At 40.9% G+C, this 25,464-nt stretch overlaps 3 protein-coding genes across 5 annotated transcripts; 2 read left to right on the top strand and 1 right to left on the bottom strand.

Annotated features, from left to right (window-relative positions):
- Positions 1-305: 305 nt before the first annotated feature.
- Positions 306-6,750, bottom strand: LOC311055028 (cystatin-B-like). 2 transcript variants are annotated; one of them, XM_084071099.1, is made up of 4 exons: positions 6,553-6,750; positions 3,747-3,824; positions 3,307-3,408; positions 306-647 (listed from the first exon to the last, which is right to left on the bottom strand). In XM_084071099.1, exons 2-4 carry the CDS (start codon positions 3,813-3,815, stop codon positions 510-512), a joined length of 309 nt encoding a protein of 102 aa, XP_083927225.1. In that variant the 5' UTR covers positions 3,816-3,824; positions 6,553-6,750; the 3' UTR covers positions 306-509. The 2 variants fall into 2 exon arrangements, with proteins under 2 accessions (XP_083927225.1, XP_083927224.1); XM_084071098.1 differs by lacking the exon at positions 6,553-6,750 and having other exon boundaries at positions 3,747-3,901.
- Positions 6,751-10,766: 4,016 nt separating this feature from the next.
- On the top strand, positions 10,767-14,419 carry LOC311055246 (galectin-3-like). Its single transcript, XM_084071370.1, has 4 exons — positions 10,767-10,907; positions 12,242-12,363; positions 12,795-12,969; positions 13,111-14,419. Exons 1-4 carry the CDS (start codon positions 10,896-10,898, stop codon positions 13,261-13,263), a joined length of 462 nt encoding a protein of 153 aa, XP_083927496.1. The 5' UTR covers positions 10,767-10,895; the 3' UTR covers positions 13,264-14,419.
- Positions 14,420-16,029: 1,610 nt separating this feature from the next.
- Positions 16,030-25,254, top strand: pecam1a (platelet and endothelial cell adhesion molecule 1a). Of its 2 annotated transcripts, none has more exons than XM_084073103.1 (15): positions 16,030-16,274; positions 16,399-16,422; positions 17,922-18,218; positions 18,341-18,625; positions 18,841-19,104; positions 19,359-19,646; positions 20,105-20,416; positions 20,961-21,242; positions 21,615-21,747; positions 21,905-21,972; positions 22,712-22,765; positions 23,249-23,341; positions 23,546-23,602; positions 24,244-24,266; positions 24,826-25,254. In XM_084073103.1, exons 1-15 carry the CDS (start codon positions 16,214-16,216, stop codon positions 25,048-25,050), a joined length of 2,466 nt encoding a protein of 821 aa, XP_083929229.1. In that variant the 5' UTR covers positions 16,030-16,213; the 3' UTR covers positions 25,051-25,254. The 2 variants fall into 2 exon arrangements, with proteins under 2 accessions (XP_083929229.1, XP_083929228.1); XM_084073102.1 differs by having other exon boundaries at positions 24,823-25,254.
- The last annotated feature ends 210 nt before the right edge of the window (positions 25,255-25,464 follow it).

Genomic DNA, 25,464 nt, shown 5'->3' with positions numbered 1-25,464 from the left:
TCGAGGACGGGTTTTTTTTTTCTTCACCCAGTATATGTGTTAGTTGGAAGGATTAATAATATGGTTCGATTTTGGCTGCTGATCATCACACAATTTACCAGTTATATAAAGTTGCAATATGGGCCAACCTAAAGGCACTAACTGAATCAGTATGGGCGTGGTAGTGAGTAATTCACATGTATACACCATAATGAATGACTATTTGACGCTTTTGTATTTACTGTAGCTGACACTTCATCTTTCACTTGGAATGGCTGACACACACCGTATGTCAGCCATTCCAAGTAAAATGACGTAGAAAAAACTTTTCTTAGGATGATTCTTTTTTTATTAAATCATGTAACAAAACAGTTTATCTCAGTCCCAAACAATATGGTGACATATTTTCATCAGTGACAAAACCCTGCATGGAATGAGATTCAAAGTTAACATGGCTGAATAATGTAGCACAAAGACACCGATATAGAGGATTGTGACTCATACTGTATAGGCACTGGAGTTTAAACTTGTTATTTGGTGGGGAAAAATTCAATGGGGTCTTTGAGGGTCTTGCCCTGCTCGACACCAACCAAGCTTAGTGTTCCTCCTTCACACGTGAGCATTTGAAACACCCAGATGATAATGTAGTCTTTTCCACCAACATGAACCTATAGGAGAGATAAGAGGGTTAAGAAGTGCCAATACAATTTCTTTGAACAATGTGTCCCTATAGAACAAAGATCCTATCCTGTTGGTCTGCAGGTCTTTGATTTGTTGTGTATTCTCCATAAGATGTTAAGGCAATCAAATGGCTAGTTTTACCATGTCCATGTGTGTCCTAATGGGAGCGTCAATATGAATGGCATGATGACTAAGAAATGGCCAATATTCTCACCGAAAGAATTACACAGTGGTGGAAAGTAAAAGTACATTTACTCAAGTGCTGTACTTAAGTACAATTTTGAGGTACTTTTACTTTACTGGAATATTTCCAATTTTCAATACTTTTACTTTTACTCCACTACATCTCAGAGGCAAATATTGTACTTTTTTCTACACAACAATTATTTGAAAACTTTAGTTACTAGTTACTTTGTAGATTTGCATTATTATTACAAAATATACATTAATTAACCACTCCAGCCCAATTTAAACTTTGGGTACCCGTATTTGAAAATAGCCGATCTACAAGCTCACAAGGCGTCAAACCTTGTGAACTCCAAAATGCTAATTTTTCAGCAATACTGCCTCATCAAAGTTGGTATAGTGACTTTATATATTGTCAGATACTTGCATGTGTCATTATCATCTCAGTTTTTTTTTTAGAAATAGAATGACTTATTTTGATAACAAACAAAAAATGTTTGATAAACAGGTACACTGCATAGTTTACTACGAGGGGGGAAAAAACTGCCTCGTTTAGCTGCCACTCCGCAGCAGCTCTGTCCTGTCCTGTCCTCTGTGTGCACTGTGTGGAACGGCAGCACGCAGAGGAGAGGAGGTGAAGTTGGGTGGTTTGACAGTCCGACAGTTTGAGGATCCAATGGAGTTGGGAGGTTTTGTCAGAAGCGCTTTTTAATACTTTTCATTGGTTCAATATTTTATTTTTTTTGGCGGGGGGGGTCTTCAATAGCATTGTTTTATGAAAAAAGAAAAAGAAAGGCTGAAAATGGAGTTACCGCCCAAGAGCGACAATGATACCTTGTGAAACGGGACATAATGCATAATGAGTACTTTTACTTTTGGTACTTTTACTCAAATAAATGTGTATTTGATTACTTTTACTTGTAACAGAGTGTTTCTACATTGCAGCATTGATACTTTTACTTAAAAATGTGAGTACCTACTTCTTCCAACCTGTATCTGACTCCAGCCGCGGCCCATCAATACAGGGCGCTAGTGCACCACAACACCTCTCCTAAACCTAGATCTGACTTGAATAAATATTACTGTAAAATATATTCCATATATATTTTAAATGATCAAACCAATAAGGTAAATATTATATAGTTAATGACTAGTGAGTGAAATGTATAATGTACCATAACATGTAGATACAAAACGTTCTACTCTGCCTAATGCTTTGTACGCAAAAATCTTTAACGTTGACTCGCAATGTTATCTCGCGCATGCATATGGTTCACTCTCCTTGTGTGCAGGTTTGCTACACCTAAAGCGCATATCAATACAGCTATAGACGGGTTTCCGCGCAACGTCATCACAGAGCAGAATGCGCAATCTGCGCATGCCAGTGGTAGAACGAACCCGGAAGCGCCATTCACTCTGTTGTTGTGTTCGGGAGTTAGATAGGCATAATGCTGCTATTATAGGCATAATAGGCATAATGCTGCTATTATATACAAATAAAGGACTAACAGATCCAACTTCCGACAAATCATTTTTATTGAGTAAACAAGATATTACAAACTGCATAATTTAATCTACTTTCATTAAACCCGGTGAAGACCATTTCTTTTATGAATGGACATTTGACCAGAGCTGCTGCGGGTAATAGCGCCCTCTATAGGCTCACCCCTCTCTTGCGCGCGCAGCATCCTCTCATGTTTACTAACAGGAAACCCGTCTATAGGCCTACTGACTGCTGCTGTTCACTCCAACTGGTGAGCTTCACTTTCTATGCCTATTATGTCTATGCTGACTGAGTTATGCTTCGAGGCACAACTGTATCATTTATGTACAAGCCCACAAGCGTCGCGGAGGCGACTTCTTGTGCATTGATCGCCGATTTTCGATGTGCGATACTGTCGTGCGTTGAAGTATATAAACCAAGCTTATTGAGGCATGAAAACATGCATGAAAAGCACCACAACTCTGAGTTCTCAACCAATTTACGCGCGGTTTGGTTTGTATGATACAGGATTAAGAATGCTGGCTTTAATTCCAAATGCTTTAGATTGTACACATAATATAGTATAGCCTAACTTATAAAACAAAACAACGTTTTGTCTGTTGTAATTGCAGTGAATCCACGTGATGTTTTTTTATTTATAATTATGTATGTTTTGTAATAATAATAAGTAACTATAAAGTTTTCAAATAATTGTAGTGGAGTAAAATTTTAATATTTGCCTCTGAGATGTAGTGGAGTAGAAGTAAATGTACTGAAAATTGGAAATACTCCAGTAAAGGTCAAGTAAAAATACCTCAAAATTGTAATTAAGTAGAGTAATTGAGTACATGTACTTAATTACTTTACACCACTGATGTATAAGAATCATATAATACAGCAGCATTTTATTATTAGCCAAAAAGATGTAGTACTTAATCAAACATTTTGCTCGTGTCATTAATTATGTCATTCATTACCTTGATGAAGTAGTTGACTCCAGCAACAATCTGGGTCTTGTAGTTCACGGCTTGGAAAACACCGTAGTTCTTCCCTGTTTTTCTCTGTACATCCGACTTCATCTGTACACAGTGGTGGAAAAAGTAGCCTACTCACTCAAAGTAAAAGTACCAATACCACAATGTAGAAATACAAGTACAAAAGTATTGGCATCAAAATGTACTTAAAATACCAAAAGTGAAAGTATAGTAAATATAGAGCTTAAATGTAAGTGGTTAATTCATGTTTAGTAATAATAATTCAAGTCTACAAAGTAACTAAAGTTGTCAAATAATTGTAGTGTAGTAAAAGTACAATATTTCCCTCTGAGATGTAGTGGAGTAGAAGTAAAAGTATTGAAAATTTGCGATGTCATTCTAACAATGAAATATTGTGTTATTATTATTATATCTATACTCACATCGCCACAGATCTTCTTAACTTCCTTATCTGCATCCATCAGTTTGCTGAGTCCTCCACACACCGCCATTATGACGATCTATGCAGCAGAGGACAACAAAAAGTACTCAATGTAAACTGTCTCAGTGGGTTGTTTGACAGAGAGCTCAGCTGATGAGTCATCGTCATTGTCAATGTAATCATGGAGAGAAATGTCATCACCACCACTAGCATTAACAACATAAGCTCTAGTTTCAGTTTCATCAAAGGTAATACTAGCATCTGCAATAGTTGACACTAGATTAATGTTGGCACTGCATGCTGCTACTACAAGCACCACCAACGTTGGTAGCACTAGCAGCGCTAACGCTGGTTGCAGTGGTCATCACCATGCCAGCTTGTGATGGACATTTGCATCGATATTCTATTTTTGTTGACCAGAAATACATAATGAACGCCAATGTGCCATATGTCAATGTGCTACACATTTTACAATGATAGTATCTGCATTAATAGAGCCACAAATAAATACAAGGCATTGTTTTAAAAGCCAATCTACGCTCACAACACATCATGACATGTTGAGAGATTGTAGATCTGGTATTTTTGAAACCTTTCAGAAATGTTTCTAATTATTTATTTATTTACTTGGCCTATAATGACATGCCCAACATGGGGATGCCAGGGTTAAAGAGGTTACCTATTCTGAAGAAAACCTTAAGACTGCCAGGTGTCTAAGACAGGCATTAAATGTGTCATGATGGAAGTCTATTCCGTATTTGGGATTTCAATAATTGGGTCTTATCAGTACACCGCTTCCATTGCACATTACATGAGCAAAGGGCCATTTAGGTGCAGAAGTGAGTGGGTACGTGTCATGTGGTTATTGTAGAGATTGCTGGCTTTTCAGAGTGTAGTTGAGGTCAGGAGGAGATCAAGTTCTACCAGTTCTACCGTACCAATGGTGTGGTACCTTCGATTGTTGTGTTTTTTTTCCATTACGGTGATATCTTGATGAGAAATCTTCTATCATGATGAAACGAAAGGTCAGAGTCAAAAACATCATACACCCGTATGTACATACATGATGAGTGATTAGATAAATTATGTTATGACAGGATTTAAAGGAATGCAGTGTCACAACTACTTTCATTCTAGGGCTCCTATCTTTAATCAGAGGTGAGCAAATGTATAAGCTGGAGGTCTGTTGATGATTGTGGACCCCAGGCTGTGGATCAAGGGTTTGCACTGATTATGATTGTGGAGTGTTATTATAGTTATTTTTGGACAATTTGAAACAGCTGTTTCTCAACGGTGAAAATCTTTTTTAAAAGAGCTTTACTTGTCCAGTTACGGCCTCCTTTGCTTTTGTAGCAAATGGACCGCTCTGAACAGATCTGTTTTTGATTTTTTTCCTACAGTATAATTGTCTTAAAAAATTTAAGGTTTCTCCAACAAAGGATTAAACACGCATTTTGCTATTTTCAGGGAATTAAGCTATTATCAAAGCTATTATTTAGCTATTATCAAACATTACTTCTAGCTGCCTCACCTGATACAATCATGTACCATGCAATACCACAAATCTCCTAAAACATATTAATAAGCATGTCTCCCCGAAGTCACCAAAATTATTAAAACCAAACTGAATTCAAAAATGTGATTGTGAATATTTAGTATGTTTTTACATTATCTTTTTTTTTTTCAAAAGAAAAAAAATGAAATGGGCCACGGACATAGACAAGTCTTGCCACGGAAACGTTTGTCCGTGTAGGGACATGTTGATGACCCCTGGCTCGTTGTTGTTGCTGCTGTAACAACAGTATCACGTGAGCTGTGGGGACGGCGGAGGAGGTGAAAAATTAAGTTAATTTCGGGAGTGTATTTATCAACTTCATATTTTCATCCTTCCTCTTCCGTTTTTAGTAAGTATAACATATACACAAAATTAATAATTATATATAAACTGTCCACAAAAAGTTTGGAAACTTAACTTTGGGTGATTATTTCTCCCCTTTAATAATACCAATTGGTATTGAATTTTATATCATCTTTATTGTTGATTAGTCACCTTTACAACGTACAGCTTGTAAGGATTGTGCAATCGTGGAATGAGCAACACAGCTAAATGTGTAGGTAGCGCCCCCAATAAATGTGCCAAAATCCCCCAATATGCTTCTGTTGATAATCGCTCTTGTTTTGAGTAATCTGCCAGTCACTCAGGTGCCAGTCACAGGTGTGTGACTGGCACCTAAGCATGGGTCATCCAACTTTGTTTGTGTATTCTCCAAGCAGCAGCACTGCCAAATAATGGTGCCACGCTGCATAACGGAACATGCTTCCACTTGCCCTATTGCAATGTTTGCAGGACAAACATGCCATCTTTCCATGGGGGCAGTGCTGCTGCCCCCATGCATATTGGGGGATTTTGGCACATTTATTGGGGCGCTACACGTTTAGCTGTGTTGCTCATTCCACGATTGCACAATCCTTACAAGCTGTACCTCGTAAAGGTGACTAATCAACGATAAAAATGATATAAAATACTATATCAATTATTATTATTGAAGGGGAAAAATAATCGACCAAAGTTAAGTTTCCGAACTTTTTGTGGGCAGTTTATATATATATATATATATATATATATATATATATATATATATATATATATATATATATATATATATATACACCTTTAGGAATCATCATTGTTAAAGAGCTTTTGTTTAGTAGCAGTAATGTTCAAACATATCAATAGCAGTGAACATAGCCGATTTGTAGAATGAAAATACTACGATTAACAAATGTCAAACAATGTCAAAACGTACCTTGTACCTTTGCAAACGCCCACGGATGAAGAAGTTTCTCTGCAGACAATAAGACTGTTTGAGTAAACTGCAAATTCCAGGTTCTTTGCACGCCTTTTAAAGGAACCCACCAGCTACCGTACCTTGCAAATGGTTTCGCTGGTAGAACTTGATCTCCTTCTGTCCTCAGGTAATACTGTAGTTAGGGAGAGTTAGCCAATTTTTTTTATCAATATGGAAAATAAATGCTTACCAATAGCTTTCTTCACAAATGTGTTCATAAAGGTGTCTACTAACCTCTGAATTTGTTCTAACCCAACTCCCTTGGGAAACTTTGTGGGAGCCAATCAAAGTTGGGGTACCCGGAGGGCCTGGGCAAACAACTGGAAAATGTTCATTTGGCCAATATGAACTTGTGGGATGTCTAATTATTACTGTATAGTTTTCTGGGGTGCTGAATCCATTCCAACTGTTAGTTTTTTGTGAAAAATTACTCCTGGCCATAAAATCAGCCACAACTACTTTTCAGGGGCCTTATCCATCAAATTGTGGTGGCCGTAAGTGTCACTTATTTATCTTTGTTGAGTGGTATATTTTGATTCTTGGAGTTCTTAGAAAGTCAAATAAAGATATCTATTTTTTTTCCTGTTGTGTTTAGTTTCTATAATTAGCTAAATATTGGCCAAAAACTGGAAATCGCTATAATTTAAGAGAATTTCAAGAGTCCATGTTTGTGTTGTCCAGAAATGTATCTATTACTATGATGCAGTCATGCAACCTTTCCTCATTAGCATAATATGCATAGATTATGCAAAAGTATATTACGAAATCAAGAAAGTGCTGCATTTTTGGCTTTTTCAACTTAGAGAGATGATCTCATACTCTCATAGAAGTCTATATTTATTGTTTCCATATCCAGAAATTATTATCTTGACATAATTAAATCATGCATCCATTTGTAATTAGCATTAACAATGTAACAAATTTAACAAGAAATATATATATTGGATGTTCATGAATTAATCTCTTCCAATAACTAAGTTATATAACTTTTCCTTATTAGTATCATTTGCATAATTATCATCTAAAATAAAGAAAATGCTCACAGACTCCCCGGATTAAGTTAATTTTAATAGGAATAAACTGCTTGCACACATAAAATGTATGAAAACAAGAAAGCTATGAGTGCAAGCTATGAAGATTTTGTGAATCCATATTGTTTGAGTGGATATCCTGCCTTGAAGTGACTATGAAAACTTTGGCGAGATAGACATATTTAATGCTGTTTACTTTCCCCAATGGTGTGTTGTCTGAGATGCATTGGTGTTCTGTTTAACATTTTTAATGAAAAAAATGAAAAAAGAAAAGAAAGAAAATCTATTACCCCCAAAAAGATATTTCAACTGCCCCTAGCGGCCTAACGGTAAATCAGGAGAGAGTAGGCTACCCATTTATCAGCTTCATTTTTATAGTGTTCCAATAGTTTTTGCCAGCTCATTTCTTTGTGTCATCTGTTCCAATTTCACTTGTTTAATCTGTATCCTGTCTGAGTTCCCAATCGTGATTGGATAAAATTGGTATCCTGACCTGAAAATGCATTTTCTTTTTTTACAGATGGCTGCCTTTACAGAGGACGGGGTTACTTGAGGACAAGAGGAGATCAAGTTGTACCAACGAAACTATGTTTTATGTTTGGCAAGCGGTAGCTTTAATAGTTGTGTTTTCCATTCAGGTATTCTATACTGATGAGAAAGTCTTAGAACATTGTTGTGATTCCATGCATAGGTATGTTGTGAGGTGTGGAGATGGAACAATAGAGACATCAACTTGACTGTCAAAACAGATGAGTAGCTGATGAGAGATTAGATAATTAAGGTCAGGACAGCATTTAAAGGAATGCAGTCACTGTCGGGACTGTATCCTGACGGCCAGCAGCCATTCCAGAGAGAGAGAGAAATACTAGGTTATTATAGCATTATGTCTCATAGTAGATTGTCTTTTTCATGTCATTATTTCTATCATTGACATTTCACCTGTAATATTCACTTTCTCCCTTTCAGAACAGGGCGGCAGTGGCTCAGGGGTAGAGTGGCCGGGTAGAGTGAACTGGAAAACCGCAAGGTTCCCAGGTCCGGTGGGGCGCTCCCCTAGAGTTGGTGTCGAAGTGTCCATTAGCAAGACGCTGAACCCCTAATTGCTCCCGATGAGCATGTTGGTGCCTTGCATGGTTTCCTCCGCCATCGATGTATGAATGGGTTAATGGCACAATCAATGTAAAGTGCTTTGGATAAAAGCGCTATATAAATGTGCATTTTTCAGAACACAAGACAGCTCAGAAACACCATTTAGTTCAGCAGCCATTCTAGAGAGAGGGAGGGAGGAGAGAGAGAGAGACTAGGTTATTATGTTTATTATGTTTCATATTATATTAAGTTTTTTGTGTTTCCATTGTTGACGTGTATCATTCTTTTCTCCCTTTTAGAATAGAAGACAGCCCAGAAACAGCACTTAGAGCAGCAGTAATCATGTCCAGTCAGCACCTGCAGTCATGGAACCAAGGTCAATGTTTACAACCATGCAAGTAATATCACCTACAGTTACATCATACTATATGAGGTCTATACAGTCACATCATACTATATGAGGTGTGGTCTCATACAGTCACATCATACTATATGAGGTCTCATACAGTCACTATACTGTATGAGGACGAGGAGTCTCATGCTAGGGTTCATCCACAATTTACAATGTTGGCATTTAGCAACGCTTTTAAAACAGAGCGACTCACAGTAAGCGAGGACAAATGTTAATACATCAAATGCATAGAAATAGTAATCTAGGATCATAAGTAAACCTACTTGTACTGTAGGACCCTCAAGTCACCACTGGAAGTGGTGCAATCATCCCTATCCTATCCGTTGCTCAAACATGTTCATGGCCGAGATTACGTTTTGCACCCTGTCCGTCCGTCCGTCCGTCCGTCTGTCTGTGAGCAGCTAATCTCCGGCACCGTTGGCCCGGTCGCTGTGAAAATGTGCACACACACTCCTTGGATGCCAAAGCCGAACCAAGTTTTTCCAAATTTTTCAGATTGGCCTGTTAAAGCGCCACCAGGAGGCCGAGTTGTGTAAAACATTTTTTTGAATATTACTCCTACAGATTTTGTCCAAACATCACACAAATCGGTACACAGTATCTCCATAGTTATGTGATCAACACGAATCTGTCCGATTTCCCATATTACATCCTGATTGCCTAAGTTTGGCTTCCAAAGGATTGGTTGGTTTTGAACAAAATGCCTCAAATCATGAAGGCAGCATGCAATTTCCGTGAAATGTTACACGCACATTCCCACTATAGGCAGAGAAAGAAATGGCATTCAAATCAGCCTCATGGTGGCGCTATAACAGGCCATTTTTCGTTTTTTCGTATAACTGCACCGATCTGCGTGGAACTTTGCGCGCACACTCTGCCCTGAAAGACCTAAGAAATGGCACCCTTTTCACATTGGCCTATTATAGCGTCACAATAATCTACCTGACCTGGCGGAGACCTGTGCTCCGAGGAGCACTTTTTCTAGTTTCAGAATGTATTTGTCTAAACAACAACTGTGTATAGGTAGAAATCGTCTTTTTGGGGCTTATTTGCCATTATTTCGATTGTTCGACAGTGGAGATTGACATGAAACGGGGGAGACAGTCAGGGAGTGACACGCAGCAAAGGTCCATCGGGCTCGGGAATCAAACCTGGGACCAGCCCTGTACTATGTAGTACAGGGTTGGGCAACTTTGATGATGCATGAGGGCCACCATAGGTGGCGGGTAATGAAGGCTAGGAAAATGTAATTGCATAACCCAGAAGAAAGTTTGGGGTTATTTGACTCCAGTTTCCAGTTAAATGTTAAAATACTTTTCATGTCTTGCAACTATCTACACATTAACTAATCCAGGCAACAGTAATTGTTATTGATAATCAGTACAAAACAGTTATGTGTTTCAGAAATTACTTGTTATTTTTGGCTGTGATGCAATTCGGTTACATATTAGATATTAATCTGAATAACACGTATTTTAACCTAAATAAATCACTTACCCTACCTTTAACATCTACCATAGTAGACAGTATTAGACACAACATACTGTACATGCATACAGTAGAACATTACTTATTATTTGATATCGTATGATATGCACCTGGTAACACAGCTCTCTCAAGGCGTTCTCAAGATTGGAGGGCAGGGTGCCAACAGGAATGGTTTACACCCCTATAGATTACAATATAAATAGAAGAGGGAACTATAGCCTGTACCCATCTCTAAAGATTACTGCATCAGTCCACCAAGAATTTAATTCTACTCTGCGAGAATGACCGAATATGTAAGTATTCTGAATTATTCCAATATTATAATATAATACTTTATACTGTTAATTGTTACATAGTCCTACTGTAGATAACAAATATTTTCTTAGTCTGTCATTTATTGTGCGTAGGTCATATTCTGGTTAATGTAATGGTACAAATACATAAACATCATACTAATATTCTATAGTATCTAATAATATACTTTTTAAATTTATTTTTAGACTAGAGAATTTGGGTTAACTACCCCAGGGGAATAACTTTGACTTTACGATTAAATATACTGTCTGTCTGTCTGTCTATATATAGCCTACACATATAGATACATACATACATACATACATACATACATACATACGTACGCACGCAGGCAGGCAGGCAGGCAGGCAGGCAGGCAGGCACGCGCACGCACGCACACACACACACACACACACACACACACACACACACACACACACACACACACACACACACACACACACACACACACACACACACACACACACACACACACACACACACACACACACACACATACATACTGTACATACATACGGTACATACAATGCTTTTCAATTGTGTGATAGTCCTCTTATAATATGCAAGGAAATAAAATATCTTGGTCATGTCCGCACTGATGATTGGATGGACGACAGAGATGTCTATAGACAATATCGTAAAATCTATGGACAGGCCAATATGCAGCTCCGGAAATGTTCTATGTGTTCTGTTGAGCCTATGTCACACCTCTGTATACGGCTCATCTCTGGTATTCGTACAGGGTGAGGAGTATGCAGAGGCTCAGAGTGGCTTATAATGATGCTATGAGGTTGTTGCTCCACATTCCCAGATGGCATAGTGCCAGTCAATTGTTTTATGTCCACTGGTGTGCCTACATGTGATGCACTTCTAAGACAATTGATGTACAATTTTACGTGTCGGCTTGATGTGTCAGAGAACAGCATCATAGAGGCTCTAACCAGCCCGATGAGAAGCAGTTATAGATACACATCCAGGCTTAGAGAGCATTGGCATAATAGCCTCTATACTTTTTAATGAATTTACCTGCTTGAATATTTTGACTCTGCGCTTGACAGCCGCCTCATGAATTGGTGTACAGTATGTGTGAGTGGGGTGGGGGGTGGGTGCGCTTGAGTGATGTATTGTTTTCTTTATATTGTATATTTATATTCTGCTGTCTCTTTTTATATAATGTGCTGCTGTCTTTTTTTTTTTGGACCCACGGGTCTGAAATAAAGATTATTATATTATATATATTATATATACATACATACAATGCAATTACTGAATAAATTGCATTGTTAATATTTTATTCCTCATCTGCCCTTAGAACATGCCAGCTATAGTTGCACTGAATGGATTCACCAACGGCAACAGCATCCAGGTGAAAGGCACAGTGAAACCTGTACCTTTTAATCTACCTATAATGATACCCGAACCTGTACCCGAAAGGTGCGTAGAGCATGACAGTATTAATATTAGCTTATATTTGCAATATGATATGGCTGTACATTTGTTTGTTTGTTTGTCTAAGGGAATATAGATAGCTGACAATTTTATTTCCCAGAGACTCTAGCAGTATTGTAACTTTCCTAGATTAGAACCTTCAACATTAACCACATAAACCCTTTACTTGATTTACCGGAGTCCCTCAGAGTCAGGGCTCTATACCAGTGACTTTTCTGTTTTTGTTCTATATCTTCGCTGAGAATACCCAAGTGGTTAATGTTGCAACATCAAGTTTTGTCTCCCAAGCAGCAACAACTCATAATAAAGATGTACATGATCCCTTGTGTTAGCACTTCTTATCTGCAATAAGAGACGTGTATGATGATAAACTCATCATGGTGGAGGAAAGTCTGTTAACTTCAATTTCATTTTAGCTTCACAGTTAAGATTGATTGCCCCGAAGGGATCGCATTTCGAATGATTGTGGGGTTCAACAAGGATAATAAGACAGAGGTGAAGTGCAACAGTTTCTTGAACGGGAAATGGGGTCCAGAAGAGGTTCATCCAAATCCCTTCCCAAATCCCACCTTTGGGGGAATCAAAGTTGAGGTACTGTATAGCTTGTTTCCCCACATATTTCATCTGTAAATACTTGCAAGGCCTTAGATTTAACCATATTTGGCCTGGTCATGCAGTAGTGAGAATGCTAGTTTTCAGTCCCTACATTTAATACCAAGATGTCTGTTTTAGATGACCATTATTGCCGAAGCTGAACATTACCATATCTGGGTCAATGGTAAAGAAGCGTTCAAGTACAAGTACCGCTACCAAGACTTGGCCAAGATCAACTACTTGCAGGTGGAAGGTGCATTGGATCCTAAAGTGCATATTACAGTGGGATGATGAATACAGATGGAGCCAAAGGCCAAACATGTCAACTAATAGATTAGACTATAGTCTATATGATGCAAATGTTTGGATAATAAAGCATTCATTATCCTATACATTTTTTTTATGAATGAATGCTTTAATTGTTGTGCAATAGGAACACTGTGCAAAAATCAATTATCACAAGGATATACAGTAAATGTCTGGAAAAACTAAATAAAGCATGGTCTACAAAGGTCTAATGTGAATAATAAATGTGTCTTTCTTACCTTATCAAACCACAACATTGGTCATTTTAAATGTGTAATACAAATGGAGTGGGTGGGACCTTAAAGGCAGAAAGCTAAAGAAGGGGTTTTAATCCATTAATAAAGTAACCAAAATGCAGTACTCTGGAATTGGATCTGATGTATTGACAATGATGCGTATGGCAGCTTTACTTTTTCCCCAACATCTCGCCGACTAAAGGTTTGTTTAGATAGTCGCCACACAATTTGTTATAATTTAATGTGACTGGGTATGTGGGGGCCCCTACATTAGCTCTTGAAACAGGCCCCATATCCTGTATTAAACACTACATAAGAAATAAACAAACCATGATGTCCAATGATCAACCAGCGGACTATAAGTATAATTTTTAGTGACAGTCAAATATGCACACAACACACAAATAAATAAAAAGCCACCATTTTGGCTATATGCTACTTAATTACAATCATAGCCCGGAGGGAATTCAGAAAAATTGTGCACTTGGTGACAAGTTTGATTTTTGGCATGGTGTTAGGTATGGGCATAAGGTTTTCAAAAACCACCGCAAGCAAGTTGGGATCGCCCCCTAGTGGTCTGCTTGCAATGATTCCAATATTAGATTGGTCAGTATATGATTGAAAATCCAAATAATTGATAGAAAATATTTTTCAATGGATTCTGTTAGTATTGGGCATGCTAAAAAGCATACTAAAAATCTAGGACATTTTGAGTTGTGGAAAGGCATTATTTTCAAGATGACGTCCGCGATGGCTGCTGGGAGCTTAAAATGGCTATAAGCTGGAAGAGAATATGTAAAAAATCATTAAAATTGTGCACTTGGTGACAAGCTTTAGATTATTGGCATGGTGTTAGGTATGGGCATAAGGTTTTCAACAAGGACGTATGACATAAGATGTCATGTGTAGACGGGTACGTCTGGGAGTTTTTTTTTTGCGAGGTCAGGCATGTAGTGGGTAGTGGGTTATGTGATGCTTGTGTTTTCTGCCATGTAGTTGATTGATTTGGCCAGCATTGGTAATGCAAGACATGAGTTACAAGAATATGTAGTTGTTACCTGATAAGAAGTTATTTAGAATGTTTTATTACATTTGTAATGTTTACATTACAATTGATTGGGATTCTATTTCAATATTTAACTATTAAGAATTGGTACAGTAAAACATCTTGGTAATAAGCACAGATGGACTTGAGGAGGTGTGGTACAAGAATCAATATATCAACCAATAACTAATACTAAAGATCAACAACGTTTTAGAAACAAGAACTCCAGCTCTGTGAACCCCTCTTTGCAGACGTTATTGTAATATTTAATGTCCTGTTTATTATTGTAGGCCTAAATAATAAGTGTCATGAAGCATCAGGGCATTAATTCACACGTTGTGATGCATTGTGAGCTTGGAGATCCATTGTTAGCTTTTAGGAATTTAGCCCCATTTGAAACCTCTCCCTCAGCAGCAATTGAAGCAATGTCAGCTGTTCAGACACCTAACTCCACCTAACTTTGTTTGGACAAAACGCCTAACTCCACTTGAGCTGGATTTGGGTAAAGTGGTGATAATATATGACACATGCAAGTGTCTGACAATATATAAAGTCACTATACCAACTTGAGGCAGTATTGCTTTTTTTTTTTTAATATAATGATTTCTTCATTTCCTGAAAAATGAGCGTTGTGGAGTTAGTTGGTTGCAGCTGGACAGCAGAGATATATTATATTAATTATTGTAATAAAATGTTATATTATAATGTGATATATTATAATAATATGTATTATAATGTATATGATAATGATATATTATAATATAATACATTTTGTATTAATGATGTAATCTATTATATTAATAATGTTATATGTTGTTTTGTATAACGTGATAAAGAATGTTTTCTGTGGGATGTTGCGTGCTGGTGGTATGAAGAAGTTAGGCCTATCCCATGCGCCCGCCATGTCTTAAGGCGCAGTGTGAGTGTCCAGGGGCCGTATTTGAAAGTCCTTTGTAAGTGTAAGCACGTTTGCCTGTGACGGTGTGGGCTGGAAGATTTGTGTACATAAACAAACCCCCCCCCCCCCCCCAACACACACACACACACACACACACACACACACCACAGGGAAAGGGACCGTCGACCGACCTCAACTATTGTTGGACTATCACTCCCCCTGGCTGCAATGGCTATATACTATTTAATAGTTTAGTCGATATGGTGAAATAGTTTTGGTATAATTTTCTAAACCTTATATTAAATAAACCATAAACCTTAATTGGAATCAGTGATGACAGCTGACCAGGTCAGTGGGCTGTCTCCACACTTCCTCCATGAACCGCCCCAGTGTCTGAGGCTTGGTGAAACCATACAATATACACTCTGGTAAGGCCAGCTGGATTGTTGATAATAACGAGGCCAGCGTGTGTTGATGCTCGAATATCCTGATTCCAGAGGAAGCAGCTACCATTTCCTGGTCAATCAAGCAACACGACAGGGACATAAGATAACACCAAGAATGGCCATATGCGCATGCGGGTTCACATACACCCCACCCCACACCACACACACACACACACACACAACCTTCCCTTCCACATACCCCACCTCTCCTTCCTTCTCCACGGCCCACCCATACAGTCTGTCCGTGTGAGTGCCTTCATGGTCCCAGTTCGCTGGTAGAGTCTTCCAACACTCACTACCATCTCTCAGGATGGACTCTGGACTACCATACCAGCTGCTGTTACTTCTGGCTACCGGACTCCTGAACTTTTGTAAGGACCCACCACTCTACTCTCTCTGTGACTCTTAAGGACACGCTTTCATTCTGATTATCCTTTATTCAGCAGATTCTCATTTTACACGTCTTATTCTCTTGTTTTTTTGTCCCAAACACAGGTCAATGCGTTGAAGATCAGTCGTGTAAGTATAAAATGCAGTTACACTTTCACTATAGCACTGGCACTACAGCTCTCAAAGTGGGGTCCAGGGACCCTCAGGTCCCTTGAGGGGGTAACACACGGACTCTTACAGGTCTGTAACTCTCAGAGTTATGCAAGTCTCTGAACTTAAAAGGTTTGAGAACCACCACACTATAGAGCTGTGAGGGATCCTTTTTCAGTCTTAAACAGTCTGTTAGATAGTTTGAGATTGACCGATCCTTATTTTATGAAGCAAGATGGCTATTTTTACATCACACACACTAAATGTTAAGAGTTGTTTTGCACAGGAAATGGGCATTGTACAAGCCTCATGTCTGTTTAGATTCATTGAAGGTATTTTTAGCTGTGATTGTGCAGCTGCCTCCTGTGCTTTGCGTCGGCATGGGGATGAACGTCCCAACAATGCGAATGTCTTTGAAACATCAGGAGCCAGAATGTACCTGCTCATCCTATCCTCCCTGGGCAGTCTTTATCATGATGTTTTTGGAAGGGAAGTCATATCATAGACTTACTTATACTTCTGCCTATCGCTCCTTGTTATGGAGCATAGGCCGTTGACTACAGTCCGCCAGAGTCCTCTATCCTGGGCCTTCTTTTCCAGCCGTTTCCATGTCAGTCCACACTGCATAGAGCTGTTGTAGAATATCTACATCCACAGCTGTTAAAGTAGACTCAAATGTGGCCACTAAGTATTTTTGGTCCATTTCCCGGCTGCCTAAGCCGTCACTGTACCAATGAGCCGTGTGGCCATTCTGAAAGCATTAGCACGGTGGTTCTCTAAGTGGGATCCGGGGACAGTCAAGGTTCCTTGACGGGTTTCAAAATGGCCCCTTACAGGTCTGTAACTCCGAGAGTGTACAAATGGAACCAAATGGACCCCCAGGGGTCCATTTGGTTCCATCTGTACACTCTCAGAGTTATGGGTGGTCCTTGAAATTGAAAAAGAAAAGTTTGAGAGCCACTGCATTAGCAGGAGAAGGTGAGTTGACGCGTCAGGCAGGTTGCATTGTGTTGCTGCTGAGCTAGAGCTGAAAGGCAGGATAAATGTACAGGAGCGGTCCCGAGGGATGGGAAGGTCAGCCCCTGTTTGTTGAAGCCTTTTCCTTCCTGCTTACTGTGCAGTGAAGTGGGGCTGAGGGGGACGGGGCCGGGGGCCTCATCCAGACGTCACCTGGATGTTGGAGAGAATAATAGAACAATACAACGTTCCTTCATGACCCTGACTACTGCAGACTTGGCTCTGTCTCTCTGTAATGTTATTGGTTTTCATGGTTGTTGTCATTGTTGCACATGTGAAATATACTGTGTATAATGCTAACACTCGTGTGTGTGTGTGTGTGTGTGTGTGTGTGTGTGTGTGTGTGTGTGTGTGTGTGTGTGTGTGTGTGTGTGTGTGTGTGTGTGTGTGTGTGTGTGTGTGTGTGTGTGTGCGCGCGCGCACGCATATTGTACTTTACTGTACGTGTTTACATGAGACAGCACTGTACACTATTGACAGCGTGGAGCTCAACATAGGCCCCAGTGGGACGGTGGAGAGCGGAACACCAGTGACCCTGCGTTGTGAAGTCAGCGTGAGTCACGACCCCCAGCTCCGCCTGACCAACAGGTTCCACTTTGTGCAGAACGACATCCGTGTCTCTTCCCTCAACACCTCAGAGGCCAGTGCCCGGTACCAACTCGCCCCAGCCAGGGCAGCTGACTCTGGGAAGTATGAATGTTTGGTGGAGGTGGAGGAGAAGAGCCGAAGGAGCGTCCCCCGGGAACTCATCGTCAAAGGTACGGTTGATGATGACCCCCCCCCAGGTCATTAAACTTATTTTTAAGGAGATATTCTTTAGTATTTTGATGATTGCTTAATATTTATATATATTTTTTTAATCCCTATTGACTCTTCAAAGGCCTCCAGACCCCTGTGTTGCAGCTGAGTAACACCACACTGTTTGAGGGCGTGGAGATCACAGCCACCTGCACTGCTCCCGAGGAGAAAGGCTCCCTGCTCTTCTATTTCTACCAGGAATCCAGATCAGGAGAAACAAAGAAACTCAAGCAGGTGACCACGTCAGAGACCAAGCTGAACCTGAGGCAGGCTGGAGACAGCTACCTGTACTGTGACTACGACATCACCACGCTCCCCGAGGCTGGAAGATCCAACACCAGCAACAAGGTTCAAGTGATTGTCAGAGGTGGGGGTGCCGCCCTGTTGGCTCAACCCGTTAATGCACTGACAATAGATTTGCAATGGCCTCAGCCCTCTCTTTCCTCCTTTGCTCTCTAAATAAAACATACTGTACATCTCATGAAGATCATGTTGTTCAAGAGCTGTGGCGTCAAAACAGCAAACACTCAGACATACTTTTTTTTCAGATGTAAGTAACTAATTCAGCATTTGTTTCCTCAGGACTCCACATTTCCCCCGTCATGAACGTGTTGCCGTCCACCACTGTTTTTGAGGGTGACGTTATAGAGGTGGTCTGTAAAGTGGTGGATCCACCTGCGAGGAACGTGGAAGTGTTCCTGAACAAGGACAAGAGGGTCCTCAAGAAAGCCTCCGTCAGCCTCAGCCATCGTTACGAGGTGGAGTCGGGGGACTCCGGCGAGTTTGTGTGCAAGGCGGAGTGGGGCAGCACACAGAAAGAAACGCGTGAATTTGTCAGAGTCAAAGGCAAGTACTGGACAACTTGTGTATATGTATCATTGGACAATAAGGCATGACAGGCAGGCAGGCAACAAGGCCTTGACGCATGCCATAGCGAGCTGTTTCCAAATTGCACACATTAGCAGGCTAACTAGCTAGGACAGCGAAGCCAATGCGTGCGTGCGTGCGTGCGTGTGTGTGTGTGAAAAGTGCCTGGACGTGTTCAAGGTTCAAAACATCCGTTGCATCCATCTGACTTTCACTCTCTTGGAACCTGACAGATCTGTTTGCAGTCCCACACCTAAGGATGGATCCCATAGAAGTGTTTGAGGGAGAGCCTTTGACACTGAGCTGCTCTGTGCCCAGTTACGCGTCAGAGAGGATCAGCAACGAGTCCATGAAGTTCTCCATCTACAGAGACGGCAGCAAGCTAATCCAGACGGAGACGTACAGAACCACTGCGCGCTCCTCCATAAATGGCAACTACACATGCCAAGTCGAGGTCGTCGTTGACCAGCTCGGCCAAACTTTTCGGAAAGACAGCGAGATGGTTGTTCTGAAGGCCAGAGGTAAACTTATGTCCGATTTATACCGAAAATAGTCGATCTACAAGCTAACAGTGCGTCAGGACAAAACTTGTTGTGAGATTGTAGATCTGCTAGTTTCGGCATGCAACAACGACATGCAATAAAGTATAACAGGGCTTTAAAGGAGTAGTTCACCCAAAACCTTTTTACACATGCCGTGAAGCCTTGAATTCATGTAGATCTTTGACTTTTTGTCATATTCCTAAGCCAATAATTCGATGACCGGGTGGCTGCTCAGTAGGAGACTCTTTGAGTCCGCCGGTCATCAAATTATTGGCTGAAGAATTCAAGGCTTCATGGGGTGTGTAATTGATAGAAAATAAGTACTTTTTGGGGTGAACTACTCCTTTAAGACTGTGTAATGAACTCTGTATTCTGTTTTTGTTTGCTCAAACCTTCTTCTCATGCCCCAAACCTCCCTCTCCTTGTTCCTCTCCCAGTTCCTGTCTCTAAGCCCATGCTGAGTGTTGTCGACGGCAGGCTGGTGGTTGGAAAGCCCTTCCTGCTGCGCTGCCACAGCCAATACGGCAGTCTACCCATCACCTACAGGCTTATGTACGGCCCCCTGCAGCGGACAGACAGACAGACAGTGGACATCAGAGTTGTTAGCAGGCCAGGGGACGAGGCTGTCTTCAACATCTCAGCCATCCAGAAGGCGGGAGACGTCCAAAAGTTCCTCTGCCACGCCAGTAACAATGACTACAATGCCCCGATGGCCAGCTCTGGATTGCGCCCAGACACCCAGATCATAGGTGTGGCAGCCTGGCCGTAGAGGTCCAAATTAAAACATTAGCGGTTAAATTGAGACAATGATGTGATAATAGGACATAGTAGGAGATAAGTTTAATTGTTTCACAGACCCTTAGGGTCTGGAACTCTGAGTGTACAAATGCAACCAAATGGTTAGAGTTAAATAAGCTCTGAAGATTTTACAGTGTTGATTGGGGTCCCAGGGATAAAAGAAAAGGGGTATCAAATAGGGATCCGTGGCCAAATGCATATTGTCTCTGTCGGGTGGAGACCTCACATGTCCAAAACTGTTACTTTTCAGGATTCAAAATAAAAAACAGCAAAATTAGCAGATCAACAAACTCAAAACAATTTGCACCTTTTGAGTGACGCTGTAGTATGATGAAGTAGGGCGTTTACGAAAGAACACAAAAAGTTTGAATATGGAGATTAGAGGTTTCTGCCCGACGGCAACGATATCAAACTGTGTCAGAACATGCTGAGGCTTCAGTTACCGAACGTGCCAAGAAAAGTAAGATGTGCTGACGTGCACTGTATCCCCTACAGAGCCGGTGTCCAAGCCAATGTTGACCCTGCAACCCAACACGGGAGTGGCCACGGAGGGCCAGGACTTGACCATCGTATGCAGTGTTCAGAGAGGCACCCCTCCCATCAACTTCACCTGGTACCACACCCAGAAGGCACACCCGCTGGACACCAAGACCCTGGATGGCACGAAAGGCTCCTACGTCATCAAAGGTGTCCGAGGGGAGGATGAAGGCGGATATTACTGTGTGGGCAACAACCAGGCCAACGACAGCAAGAGGAGTTTAACCGTCGCAGTTGGAGGTGTGTTTGCTTATAGCGTGGTTTGCAGCAGTGTTGTGCATTTGCAGCAATTTGTTAGTGTACGCAGTACTGCGTGTGTATGTGTGTATGGATGTGAAAGAGAGAGAGAGAGAGAGAGAGAGAGAGAGAGAGAGAGAGAGAGAAACAGAGTAATAGTGAGCTGCAGGCTGTTTTATAGGGGAATAAATCAGCACTTTCAATGCTTGGGAAAGTGATGGGGGTGGAGGGGAGTTCAGTGGGTTTTATTTACTTTTGTTTTTACCTGAGTTGAAAACTGCAAAGTTTTGTGAATCTCGGGTCCAGAGGTGCTACTGTTACTGCTGATATGCCATGGATGCTACATCTCTTCCATTATTCTTGTATTGTGCACAGTGAAACAGGCTGGTTGGAAGAAAGGTTTAATCGCAGCCTTCTGCATCCTGCTGGTCACGGCTGTCATACTCGTTATCATCATTAAAAAGGGCCGTTTGCCGCTGGGGAGGAAAAGAACGGGCGAGCTGTCTGTGTGAGTGAGCCCTTCCTTTCGTTCTTATCAAGACGCTAGAATGTTTTCACGCTGAAGTAATGTGATTTACAAGACAAGGTGCCCATGGAACCGCCCATATCAGAGCTTCCTGTTTCAAAGTGCTGATTGTGTTTTCATGTCTGCGGCCTCCTCTTAGGAAGTCAGCCAGCACCAAAGCTGAGAGGCTGAGCCTCACCCAGGCGGAGGTTGTTGAGACTGCAAACGGTGAGCTCTGCTGTGCCGATAATGGCCTCCTCCACTGACTGCACATTAACACAGAGACAGTCAGGGCGGAGAGGAAAGGGAGAGGAAGACCATTTACAATTATAAGTTATGCATTTAGCAGACGCTCTTATCTAGAGCAACTTACAAAGGGCAAGATCGGAGTAAATGGCATGAACCCTAATCAACCAACAATAGTGGAAGTGGTCAAGTAAATAGAGTAGCCTGCTACCAAGAACATAATGAAGTGCTACAAAATAACTAGGATAACAGAAAATCAAACCTAGCATCTGACTAAATAACATTTGTTCTAAATTACATATTGAGCATCTGTAGACAAGCAAACAGCATGCATCTATCTAAATGACATACTATATGGCATATACTGTAAGTAACATACTTAGCATCTGTGGACAAAGCAAACAGCATGCATCTATCTAAATAACATAGTGTAGCATATGTGAACAAGTAAACAACAAGTAGCCAAGTTTGAGAACCAGTAACAACTTTTTATGTATCACATAGAAAAAGGAGTGAGTCTGAAGAGACAAATCTTTCAGACTGAGGTGAGAAATGGGGAGTGAGTCATGACTCCTGACTGAAGCGGGAGGTCATTCCACATCTTGGGAGCCAGGAGGGAGAAGAGTCTAGGTCGCTTGGAGCATTTAGAAAAAGAACCTTTAGAAAAAGTATTTGTTGGAATTCAAAAACCGAAATGTTTTTTAATTCGATTTCTGTGCAGTCACTCCAGGGGTGATGGGGCGGAATGTCTGGAGCGAGCATGTGTCTGGTTCTGGTGAGTATTTATCTACTACTACAGATTTGTAATGCAATTCAGATATAAAACAAATGAGCTTTGAATGCTTTAGTAAAGTTTTGATTAAGGCCCTTTCAAGTCACTTGAAATATAATTACGCTGCCTGCAGCAATGCGTGACAGCGGATTGTTAATTTGTTAATTTGTTTGTTAGCAATATATCATAAATACGGATGGTCAGATTTGATAAAACTTGGTAGGAATGATCAGCAGGCTGCCACAAAGTGATGAGTTTTAGGTTGAAAAGGTCAAAGGTTAATCAAGAGACTTAGCTCAAGAGACGTTATAGTGCAGACAGGGTTTGCACTAGTCTGGCATCGCCAGACTACGGTAATACACAACACAAATGAGCAAATGTAATTAGCTCCTGGCTCGGTTTGCATGTGTTTAATCAAGCATACGTTTCTTTCCATTCGCATTTCTGATGGCTCTATTGTTGTTGCTGCTGGCTTTTGTGCTACAGAGTCTGATGATCAGAACAGCGTGGTCGTGGTCCCTATAGAGCCTGAGACACAATACACTGAGGTCCAGACCCGACCGGTGGATCCTAACAGAGGTGAGACTCTGTGTTTTTAACACGTTGTTTCTTCTTAACTCCACAAACAGTATAAATATATTAGCTTTAATCTGCTCAGTGTATTTCCGACACATGCAGTTGTCCTCTCAGACAGTTGACTAAGTCCGATTTTTTAATCTGGTTTCTGGACTCTAGAGTTGTATAAAGAAATATTTATATGTATACCTCCCTGTTCCACCCTAGCTCCGGTGAAGAAGGGCACGGACACAGTGTACAGCGAAGTACGGAACTCCAAGCAAGGTAAGACTAACATCCTGTTCACCGTTGATCAACGGCCTCGCATTACGCAGCTAGCAACGCTTTTGCTTGCGTTTGAAAAATGCGCCAGGAAAGGGGATCGGCTCCAACTGTAAACATCTGCATTGTTTGGTGAAAGAACGTCCCATTGAAGGAACAGAAACCCAAACGCCAGGTGTCCACTTCCTGACCTCGTCAAAGGCAACTTCCTGCTCCCACAATCAGACCCATACACAGAGTCCATCCGTCAAGAGGGGAGAGCAACATGGCCCATTGTTTTAATGTCCTAGGAAAAATAAAGTCACCCGTTCAACATTTTGTCCATTGTTGAGCCACTGGACGACTCCTTAAGGGCTAAATGTCAGCAGCACTGGTAGCAAACAATGATACAGCACGAGGGAAAGGGCACACAATAATGGCCTTGGATTTTCTTCGACTCTGTCAGACAATGGACATTGAGTAGGGAAAAAAGATTACTAGCATAATACGCGTTAGTGTGCCTAATGTGATAAGCCTCCTAGTAGTCTGTCTTCTGGGGTCTTCATGGGTTTTGTTTAGAGGAGTGGTGGCATTGAAATTAGCTCACATCTAATCAACTGACTCCCACCATTTCCTGAGCTTGTCTTCTGGCCTTGTTTTCGCAGGTGCCTCTGAGCAAGCTGACAGTGTAAGTAGAGCAACATGCTCCTGCGCGCGCGCGCACACACACACACACACACACACACACACACACACACACACACACACACACACACACACACACACACACACATTCCTTTATATTCACATCTTATGGAGAGACAGTACAATACTGAGAAATGTCCTGGAATCACAGAGTTATTGAACCTCATGAGGAAATTCAGGTGTCAACGTTTTACTGTTTGCAGACAGGTAAAATATTCCAGGTAATAAAAGACATTCTGTCTCAGCTGTGACAAAATGTGGTTTCGTCCAACTATGACAGATCATGTTCTTTCACTGCAGGAACACTGGCGCTATCATTGTTCCTGTTCTCCTACATTCATGTTAAGCCGGTTGTGAGCTTGTAGATCTGCTATTTACGCGCAACAAAGTATATCAAGCTCTTTACTTTACCTAAATATCTATTCAAATAAATAAATAAAACGTAGCTAGAGTCATTCACAGAGATCCTATGTAGCCTAAATTAAAGCTCTGTTTTTGTTTAGTTTTTCCACTAAAATTACTTCTGTTCTGCCTCTCAGCAGGGATCTGTTGAATATGCCCAGCTGAATCGAGACACTGATCACCACGACCACCACAACCACAATGACCATGGTGACCACGACCACAGTCACAGTGACCATGGCATCCAGGGAGACCATGTAGATGACCATATAGTTGACCATATAGATGACCATATAGATGACATAGATGACATTGAACTCGCTGAGGGTGGCGAATGCAACGGTGACCCAGCACCAGACTGTTAGCTCTTTTTATCAAACATGATGAGTATTTATTCTCAGGTCTCTGGACCTGTAAGACCTTTTTTTATTCACCGCTAGACTTTAACTACATGAAAATGCCTAAACATTTTTCTATTTTTACTACATTTGTAACAACTTTAGGTGTTTTTTGAATGTACTTGTTTTGCCATTCAGGAAGGCCAAATAAAGAAAATCTTTTGTTTCATACGTCTGCATTCCTCAGTGAGTGATCAGTGTTCTTTTGCCCTGAGAACATAGAGAGGGGATATGAGTTGTGACCCACAGGAAAAGGCATTCAAATGTATATCCTTCCACTTGTCGCTGAAGGTGACAAATCCTGGACAGGGACTTAGGCCTTTGAAGAGAGAGAGAGAGAGAGAGAGAGAGAGAGAGAGAGACTCCTCCAGTGTGGGAGAA

The sequence above is a fragment of the Gymnoscopelus microlampas genome (genome assembly GCF_963454915.1).
Source record: "Gymnoscopelus microlampas genome assembly, chromosome: 11".
NCBI lineage: Eukaryota > Metazoa > Chordata > Actinopteri > Myctophiformes > Myctophidae > Gymnoscopelus > Gymnoscopelus microlampas.
This window is presented reverse-complemented; position numbering and strand designations above follow the sequence as displayed.